The sequence below is a fragment of the Solanum stenotomum genome, chromosome 3 (assembly GCF_019186545.1).
Source record: "Solanum stenotomum isolate F172 chromosome 3, ASM1918654v1, whole genome shotgun sequence".
Taxonomy (NCBI): domain Eukaryota; kingdom Viridiplantae; phylum Streptophyta; class Magnoliopsida; order Solanales; family Solanaceae; genus Solanum; species Solanum stenotomum.
The window spans coordinates 61,610,606-61,620,935 of NC_064284.1; the positions used below are offsets into that span (position 1 = coordinate 61,610,606).

The following is a 10,330-nucleotide window of genomic DNA, read 5'->3' on the forward strand; positions in this document are numbered from 1 at the left end:
ATCCTACCTTTATATCGTCATAGATGAAGATATTCTTTCCAATACATTTGCTCAAAGAAAAATAAGAGTGAAGTGTAAAAAACACACCTGATTCATTTTTTAAAAAAGTTTCATATCTAAGCTATTCAAAATATGAGAAACACTCTTAAATTATCGCTAATAAATTTGAAAAACGCGCCTCAAATAATATTTGTTGGTGTGTGTATTACACCTCTTTCTTTCCTTCCTTTTATTTTTGAAGTGCCACAGGAATTACCACATGGAAAATAATTTCACTGTGATAAAAATAGCAATACATAACTAACACATGTAACAAGTCCAACTGAAAATATAAATTGAAACCATATATAAAAAACATGTCAAGCAAAAAAAAAAGAGTCACATAAATGAAAATTCAAAGGCGAGACGTATTAATTTAGATATGAAACTTTTTTTTAAAAAATTGTGAGATTTTTTTTCTTATATATTCTTGTCTCAAGTCTTCGACGACCATAAAGTTACCACATTGACGGACCAATGTCAGAACAGGTCGTTATATGTGTAGTTTTGGCATTTTGTGTTGGTCTTTTTTAATTGGATTTGTACTTTGAAGGCTTATTAAAGGCTGAGCTGAATGTGTTACATAGCAAAATGCAAATACGTGTGTTTCTTGTTTGTGGGGTTTCTGTTCTTGCCCATGTGTTTCTTGATTCTGGGGTTTCTGTTCATGCCCACCAAGTGAATGATGAAATGACTTATATAAAATTTGAACTGTGAGCAAAAAAATTGAATCTTTTTAAGTAGAGAAATCTCTCTTTTAACCCCATGTTCTCAAATGTGGAGTTTGGCTCAGTTTTGAAGAGTTGAATAAACTGTGTTGAAGTTTGTTTTTCATCTTAAGCAGAGAAGGGGTACTTTATTTTTCTCCTCTGGGGTGAGAATTCTTGAAATTTTTGTCAGCTTAGTTCTTGGTAACTATGGAAAATATTCACTTTTTTAAAATTCTGAATTTGATGGTCATTTTGTTATATTCATTGCTTTCAATATTTGGAATTGCTACCTCTGGAAAGCTTTGTAATTGGATAAAGATTTGGTTATATTTCTTAGAAATGAACAGTTCTGATTGTCTTTGAAGAGTATTGGAAAAAGAAAAAAATTCAGTTGAAGGATTTTGTTATTACCAAAAAATTGTCTATCATTGTAATTTCAAGGCTTCTGTTTTTGATTGTAGCTGACAATCACTTCTCTTTTTTCACTTTGTATTCATTTGCTGTTGATAGTATTTATTACTACTATGTTAACTGATCATAAAAAAAATAGTATTATGTTAAATTTGACACTTAGTTTTCTGCTCAATTTTACCAGAAATTATCATGTGGAGTGATTCTGCTGAAGTAAGTGAGACACCATCGTCTTATCGTGCTATTAAGGTATATGATGCTAAGCTCTTCTCTTTTTTTCTGTGCTTTAGTTCCATTTTTGCATCCCCACGGGTGAGAAATTGGTTAAATTTTGCTCCTAATACTGTTAGTGGAATGAGAGAGCTTACTCTAAAAGCAGACTTTTTCTTAGCACAAGTAGTTATTAATCCCTGTTCTTGGTTAATTACATAGTTAAAGGTAGAGGCTTTTCCCAGTATTAGGAGATTTCAATAGTCCTAGTTAGAATGGCACCCGAGGGTGTGGCCGAGGAGTCAATGAAGTGGGTTGAGAACCATAAGGTCTCTGGTTCAGTTTCCGGCAGCAAAATACTACTCTATTTGTCCAAACCTTGGTGTACAGAGTTACATAGTACCTGTGCTGGTAGGAATAGGAGGTCCCCTGACACCACAGTGTAAAAAAAAAATGGTCCTAGTTAGAATTCCATAAAGGGAACTGAAAAATTATTTATAACAAAAGATTCTTGCCTCTTTGGAAAATTCTGCTGGCAGGGGTTTTTGTCGTTGAAATATTGTTAGTTTTCTAAATGCAAATGACCAATTCATGGATATTTCCTTGTCATTTCTCCCATACCACGGTGCCGTTTTCTGTAAGTCTTAAACTTATATTTCCCTTTTCTAAATTAAGTCAATATCTCTGCTGGTTATGATGACGACAGGTGCATCATCTAATGTGCATGGAGCTATTTCAGTTTATAACTAGAGTTTCAGTATTACTTCCTGCAATTGAAGCAGCCCGTCCTGGATGCTCTTCCGGCAGAGAGGCACTTTGCCGCTTGAACATTGAAATTGACAAAGCCACGACACTGCGTCAGCATTGCACTGAATCTAGTAAGCTATACTTGGTATGCATTCTGGAACAAGCTAAGCCAACCAGTTTTGTTTGAGTGTTTGTGTTAAATTTATCTTCCAAATATTTAACTAAACTGTTTTTGTTAAATATATCTCAAATATAATGGGAGATCTACCAGCTAAGCTATACTTTGTGTGCAGCCGACTAATTTCATCTTGGCTGTTTTTGTAAAGTATATCTCCCAGGTATTGGTAGATTGACCCTATTTCTTAGAAATTTAGTTAGGTAAACTGGTACAAAACTTAACATTCTGGTGGAATTTCCATTCTAGATCAATATACACGGGTTTTTTCTTGATGTCATCTTGTTTATGTTTCCTTGGAGGCCAGTAGCTTAGGCTAGTCCAAGGAAGAGTGTACAACCATATGGGATGGGTGGGATGTTAGAGGCACATTCAAAGTATTGTCATTCCTGCTTCTAACACAGTTCTTCGGTTTATGCAATTATGTGTATGTATGATACCAATATAGTACATCTAAACATTATGAATGCACTATGATGATACTCTATGTCTATTATCTTCATTCACTGAACAACAATCTGTATTGTGTTTTCAGGCGCTAACAGGAGATTCTATACTTTCAAGATGTGAGAAATCAAGAAACTTGTTTAAGCAAAGCTTAAGCCAGGTGCAAAATCAGGTTCCAGTATCGCTGGCTGCAGAGGTCAGTCAGAAAATATTCCCTTGAGAGGTTCATCTATGCATATTTTCTATTCCTGTGGTCTTGATTGCATAATTCTTGATGTGTTTCAGTTATATAAGTGTATATACAAGCCTGTGGTGCATGCCAGTTGGTAGATTTTTCAACTAAATGACAAAGTTCGTAATGCTCATTTGGCTGTGCATTATGTTATATGGAATTTAATTTCTCCATATCCATAGTGTATTTTTTTTTCCATGTATGTTGTTTCTCTATGTTCTTGCTTTCTTTTCTCCATGAGGTTTCATCGTCTTTTCCGTGTTTTTTTCCTTTCTTTTTTCTACTACATTTTCTTGGTGGCCTGTGGCAATCCACTTTAATGAAAAAAACTGGCTGCAGATTTCACAACTGATCGCTAAACTGAGGGGTGTGGTATTCAGCTTGGACCCATCTGAAGAGGAGGCAGGGAAGGTTCTAAAGGAATTACTTCGCCGATATGTTAATACAACAGATTCAGCTGAAGAGCATGCCTTCGAGGCAATTCAAGTTGCAATGTGGAAGCTTCATATCACATCTCTAAAAGCTCTTTCAATTGAGAAAGGATCCATAAAAAAACTGCTGGATAGAGTTGGTGAGGGTGAGACATCAAAAAGGAGGATCTTATCAATATTTCTGAGGCTCCTTAATAAGCATGGAAAATCAATAGTGACAGAGCAAACAGAGAATGGCTCTCTTCAGCAGGAAGACTCTTACCAATGTGAAGCGAACTCTCGTTTGGGATGTCAACTTGATGATGCTGAAGTGGACATTCTGAGGAGCTCTCTACCACCGGATGAGTTTAAATGTCCTTTGTCTTTGAGATTGATGTATGAGCCTGTTGTAATTGCATCTGGCCGAACATATGAAAGATTTCGGATTCTGAAATGGTTTGCTGAAGGTAATGATACATGTCCAACAACTAGAAGGAAATTGGCTAACTTATCTTTGATCCCGAATCACACAATGAAGGACCTAATATCAAGGTGGAGTGCAACACATGGAGTTAGCGTTCCCGACCCCAGCATGGAGGCTTCAGGGGCTCACTTGTTGGAATCTCGTTCTAATTCGATTGCTAGCTTGAGCAGCTCAATGAATAATCTACTGCTTCCCAGCTTCAGCAATTTATCTCATGAATCTTCAGATGCTGGTCGAGTGTCCTATGCTAAGACACTAAGCAACTTCGATGCGATCTCAGAGGAAAGCAATGACAGTATTCACAGAGTTCAATTTCAAGATATGGACCTGAATCCTTTAACCAGGCTCAGTTCACTTTCTTGGGGGTCACAATGCATCTTGGTCGGAAAAATTAGTAACATTTTCAAATATAATGATCAAGCTTGCAATTGGATGTCATTCGAGGATTTTGTTCCAGCTATGATTAGATTTCTGAAAGATGCACATGATTTAAATGATCTAAATTCCCAAATACTGGGATGTCTATCATTATCAACAGTTCTGCAGAAATGCAGGTAAACCTTTACCCCGCCCCCTTTGTATTATAATTTTTGTGAAATTGGTTCTACGCTTTTTAAGGTAAAGCTTACTAGAGTGTGAAATGAATTTGTTCCAGTTGGTTAAGGCCTTTCAGAAGCATTCTGGTTCAGAATTTGAATATGATACTAGAATGTTTAGTAGTAGTCCAGCATAACGTCTCCCAAAGAAAAAAGTCATGCTTAATGTTTAATGATGCAAGCTCAACTTGTCTGCTGTTTCGTTTGGTTTTTGGGTTCTCTTGCTCTTTTAGTGTTGTGTTTGTTTCCTCATACTAATCCTACACGGGTTCTTTCATATCAGGAGCAGTTTGGCATATTTGAATGACGACACTTTTGCACTTCTGGTATCATTTCTTGGAACGGAGGTTTCCAAAGAAGCCCTTTCTGTATTGAAGGTGTCGTCCTGCCACCAATATTGTCAACAAAAAATTGTGGCTTCGGGTGCTCTGACGCCCATTCTAAAGATGCTTGATGACCTGCAGAACAGGGAATTGCACGAACCAGCCATCAAAATATTATGTAACTTGTCCGGAAACAGCAGAATTGTTTCCTTCATCACACTTTCAGATGTCATTCCCAAGTTGATCCCTTTTCTAGAAGATACAGCTCTAGCAAGAGACTCTCTTATTATTTTGAAAAATCTGTGTATCACTGAAGTTGCTACAGCTTCCGTAGCTGAGACCGATGGATGCATTCCTTCAGTTGTGAAGCTACTCGACAGTGATAGTCTCGAGGATCAGGAGCATGCAGTGTCTCTCCTTCTCTCTTTGTGCTCTCAATGCGTTCAGTACTGTAAGCTTGTCATCCACACGGATGAACGAGTCTTTTCTGATCTCGCCAATATATATGCCAACGGAAGTAGCAATGGGAAGGCAATGGCTTTGAAGTTACTGAACCTGTTTAATAATAATGGAGAATCTTCAGTTGCAGATGTTGACATTTCTAAAGTCTCTACCGTCGACTATACTCAGCGAAAATCCAGTTCAAAGGCACCAGGCTTACTCCGGAAGTTATTTTCGAAACAAGGTTCTGTTGCTAAAAGTAAAAAATAGATGCTCAAAACTCTCTGTAGTGTGCTGATTTCTTGTAAATAAACATGTATAGATGAGTGGAGCCACCTTAGTGAAGGGTGGTCTGGTGCACGCCCTTCATCGAAAAATTATGTGGTGTGTAGAGGTTAAATATTAGTTGTAATGAGTGTATACTGAATTTTGCACAGGCTTAATGCAATTGAGAAGAAAATTTGTATATCTTTTGTCAAATTTCTGACTCTGTCACTAAATACCAATAAAGAGATCATGAAAAGCACAAAAGTCAGGAAAAAATAAGTAACATTGTAATTCTTTAGTCAACTTAGAAACTGAAAGCAAATTGTATCTAAACAAATTATCTTGATCACTGCTTAAATTTTTTAAAAACTGGCTAACTTCTAAATATATGGCCCACAAAAAAATGTTATGTATCTAAGTAAAAGAAAATGGTACAAGAATATGAAGCCAAAACTTTTTAAAAAATTTCTAAAATAAAATTAAAGAGATATTTGTTATTCTATAAAGTACTATGAGAAGTTTAAAAGTTAAATTATTACTCCATCTATTTAAAAAAGAAAGACCTATTTTTTTTGGGGAAAAAAATACTTGTACCCCAAAAATAAAAACTATTTACAAGTGATTATTCCTTACTTTCATACCCCCCTATTTTTAACTATTAGTTCACGTTTATTGCCTGATACCACCAAAATATATATATACTCTAATGGTATCACAGAGAAAGACTTCAGTGAAAATACTACTGAATTACTCCTTGATACCATTAGAGTATATATATATATACTCTAATGGTATCAAGGAGGAAGAGACAGTGGTTAAGTAAAAAGACTGCTCAATTACTGCTTGATACAATCAGAGTATATAGATACCATTAAAATATATATTATATACTCCGATGGTATCAAAGAAGCAATGATTCAGTAAATAAAATAAGGAAAACTCGGGTAAATAGTTTGAGCAATGCGTCCAATCAGGGTAAATATATTGGATTGAGTCCAATTTGAATAAATACTTTGTTGTATGGGTCCAGTTTGTGTAGTTTTCCCTTTCTTTTTTAGTCTATTTAAAAAAGAATGAAACATTTCTTTTTTTTTGCAACACTTTAATTTCAACTTTCCAATACGTGACATGTTTAAGACTGCAAAAATAAAGGAAATTTTGGTATATGTAACATAACTTTAATTTAGGACCACGAGATTGAAAAGTTTCCTTTATTTTCTTAAACTACGTGCTAAGTCAAGCTAGATCATTCTTTTTTAAACGGAGGAGTATTAAATAGGGAAATTTCACAAATAGCCACTAAAAATGACTTCAAACTAGGCTCCATAACTATAGTTTGCTAATTACAATTCGTAGCTACATGTTAAAGGGAGGAGAGATGCAAGCGAAATTGGGAGAGGGAGGAGAGAGGCGAGTGAGAGAGGACAGAGAGTGGAGAGAGGTGAATTGTATTTGTATATCTGTCGAATTATATATGTAAGATAATTGTATATATGTAACTGGTATAAGTATGTATTTATATATCTGGCGAGCGAGATAGAGAGAGGGAGGAGAGAAGCGAGCGAGAGAGGGAGGAGAGTGTAGAGAAGCGAATTGTATTTGTATATATGTCACATAATTGTATGTATATGCATATTTTGTATATGTATAAAGGAGGAGAGATGTGTGAGAGAGAGGAAGAGAGGAGAGTATATGTTAGCTAAAAAGAGGTTGCGAGTGGTAATTAATTCAAACTATAACTTAGCTAATTAACTAGCATATGTTTGCTTATTTGCGTATTTCCCCTATTAAATATAGAAATATATAAGTATTCACTTTTGATCCGACTAAAAAATAAAAAAATGTCACATAAATAAGGACAAATAAAGTAATTATTAGTAATATAACTTGCTCCACTTATTTCAATTTAAGTGACAAAGTTTGAATAGGCAAGAAGATTAAAAAAGAATAGAAAATTTGTAATTTGGTCTTAGATATTCCATAACCTTCTTATGTTATAAAACTTCTAATTAATCGATAAAATGAGAATTTAAATTAATTTTATTTTGCAAATTTGGAGCTGTATATTGAAAAAGTATTTAATTAGTCAAGTAGAGGATTAATAAGTCAACTATATATTGTTTGAGAAAACAAAGTTGGAAATGAGTGAAAGACAAAGGAAGGGTAGGAGGATTCTCATTCAAATTAGAGTTCCTTTCTATCATCAAATAATACAAAGAAAGGGTAGAGAGGATATTCTTTCCTTTTTTTCTCTCTCTTAAATAGCACACATTTAGGGTATATTTTATATTTTTATAAAATATTTTAAACTTTTTTTCATGTTTGATTGGTCAAATATTTTTCCTGAAAAAACAAGTTTCTTAAAATGAATAAAATGACTTTTCTGATAGAAGTTGGAAAAACAAGTTTATAAATGACATTTTAAACTTTATTGGTAAGAGTTCGATTCTCCACATTATAGTCTCATTTCCTATTTTCCTTTTTAAAAAATATAGAAGAAGAAAAATATTGTCTCGTCCCCATCCACCCAACCCTATGCCTTGACCTTCCCAACCCGTGCGACTACCACTCTCAAAACCCTCAATTCCTGCTTTTCATTTATCTGCACAGTATTTTGCTAGATTACATATAAATATTTTTAAACTAATATTTTAAACACACTCCTAATTAAGTCATCCTTTTGTGTGTTTTATCAGCTACATATGAATGAAAGATCAAGATTCTCATTAATATATAGTGCTTCCTCCGTTTCAATTAACATGAAACATCGGATATATATATACATATATATTATTTTTTAAAAAATATGACCTAAAACAAGACATAGACATACGTTTAACTATAAATTATTTTATTAATATTAAAAATAAATATTTTTATTTTATTTTATTATTACAAATAAAGGCTCCTATATATAAACATGTCATGTAACTTGATCTTTATAATAAATACACACTATTTAATTTGGTCTTAATTGACATTTATACTCTCTCACTTTAGATGTGCACAAGTATGAACTTAAATTTGTATAAAATTAAACAAGTAGACACACACGTGTATGTCATAATACACTTAGAATACCACGTAGGAGACATATTGACCATATAGGACGTCATATAGGACACATGTCTACTTATTCAATTTTATACAAACTTAAGTGTCTATTTGTGCACATCCAAAGTTAGAGGAAATAGATGCAAACTGAAACTAAGTTAAAATACACGTTTATCTATTATGCCTTTTAAAAAAAGATTCAAAAAGAAATTACATCACATAAAATTATATCATATCGAAAAAGGGAAAACATAAAGGACATTACAAGGTGAGAATCCAATCCTCGCCAACAATGTAAAAATTGGGCATAATAGATAAACATGTCTTTTAACTTGACCTCAGCTGACATCTATGCCCTTTAGCTTTGAATACATACACATAAATACTAAAACTTGTACAAATTTGAACAAATAAACACACGTTCTATGTGACTTAATACACATATAACGCCAGATATGACACATATATCTACTTATTTAAATTTATACAAATTTAAGTACCTATTTGTATACATTCAAAATTAAGGACATTAATACAAGCTAAAACTAAGTTAAAAACATATCTATATATTATGTCAATTAATTACTGAATCAATCAAGCTATTAAAATTCTCCGTATCAATATATCTACGGAAAATGCTCAAAACTACCACTAAACTATCCGAAATAGCTTAAATTTACCCTTAAACTATATTCCGGCTCAAAATTACCCTTCCTATCAAACTATTGAGCCATACCTACCCTTCCTTCTAATTAATAGAAGTGTGTTAAGTGCCACATGGATGCCACATAAGCGCCAAACATCTCTCACCTCCACATACGCGATTCATATCGTCAGTGCGGTCAAGGTTTTCAAGTGGCACTTATCATACTTCTGTTAATTAGAAGAATATGTATGACTCAATAGTTTGACGGAAAGAGTAATTTTGAGTCAAAATATAATTTAAAGATAAATTTAAGCCATTTCGAATAATTTAGAATAGTTTTGAGCCTTTTCCAATATATCTAAAAATAATTTTCTAGGAACGTACGACTGAAAGACAAAGTAGGGGTAGGAAGATTTTTATTCAAACTAGCTAGAGATGTTTTTATTTTTTTTATATATATATAAAAATAAACTTTGGGAAGGTACGTGTGACTGTGAGTAAGAAAAACAGAGAAAAGACACTTGCAAATAAAAAAGTCTATGCTCTTTCTTCCATTCGCCTTCTTTTGGTATTAATGGTCAATTATATTACTTCTCCGATTGTTTGTTTAATTTTAATATAAAATTTTAAAAAATAAAAAAAGATTTTAAATCTTACAAGTTAATCTAAAACATGTATAATATATAGAAATATGTTTTGCTGTCATAATTTTAAACATGTCAAAATAAAAGGTTACAATTAAAAAATTGTCAAAAAATATTATTCTTTTTAGATAAATTTAAAAAAAAAAAGACAAATAAATTAAAATAAATGAATTATTAATCTTATGATAGATGAGCTATTAAACTCATGCAATAAAACTTCCTTTTATTGATACCAAAGGGCAGGAATAGTGACAAAGCTATAGTTTTGCTTACGAATATGACATAATTTAATTACTTTGCTCCCAATTTTATTTGTATTAAGATATTTAATCCAATATGCATAAATAATTTATCACAAATTCAAACCCAGTACCATCAATGTCAAAGCCAAGTCGAGTTTTTGGTGAAAAATTATATTATTTATATATGATTAAAATTATTTTTATGTATATATAATAGATATTTAATCTCTTTTCATTATATTAAATTACTTC

The 10,330-nt window shown here is 32.9% G+C and overlaps 1 protein-coding gene across 2 annotated transcripts; it reads left to right on the forward strand.

The window, feature by feature from the left end:
* Nucleotides 1-616: 616 nt before the first annotated feature.
* LOC125860240 (U-box domain-containing protein 5-like) lies at nucleotides 617-5,547 on the forward strand. Of its 2 annotated transcripts, none has more exons than XM_049540167.1 (6): nucleotides 617-950; nucleotides 1,345-1,409; nucleotides 2,077-2,262; nucleotides 2,828-2,935; nucleotides 3,311-4,419; nucleotides 4,745-5,547. In XM_049540167.1, the coding sequence occupies exons 2-6, from the start codon at nucleotides 1,353-1,355 to the stop codon at nucleotides 5,493-5,495; spliced, it is 2,211 nt and encodes a 736-aa protein (XP_049396124.1). In that variant the 5' UTR covers nucleotides 617-950; nucleotides 1,345-1,352; the 3' UTR covers nucleotides 5,496-5,547. The 2 variants fall into 2 exon arrangements, with proteins under 2 accessions (XP_049396124.1, XP_049396125.1); XM_049540168.1 differs by having other exon boundaries at nucleotides 617-913.
* Nucleotides 5,548-10,330: the final 4,783 nt, after the last annotated feature.

What these genes read in the sequence shown, in the direction of transcription:
- LOC125860240 (XM_049540167.1), top strand. Translation starts at nt 1,353, where the DNA reads ATGTGGAGTGATTCTGCTGAAGTAAGTGAGACACCATCGTCTTATCGT. An exon ending in CGTCTTATCGTGCTATTAAG is followed by an intron (nt 1,410 to 2,076) that starts GTATATGATGCT and finishes TGATGACGACAG; the next exon opens with GTGCATCATCTAATGTGCAT. An exon ending in ACAGTTCTGCAGAAATGCAG is followed by an intron (nt 4,420 to 4,744) that starts GTAAACCTTTAC and finishes CTTTCATATCAG; the next exon opens with GAGCAGTTTGGCATATTTGA.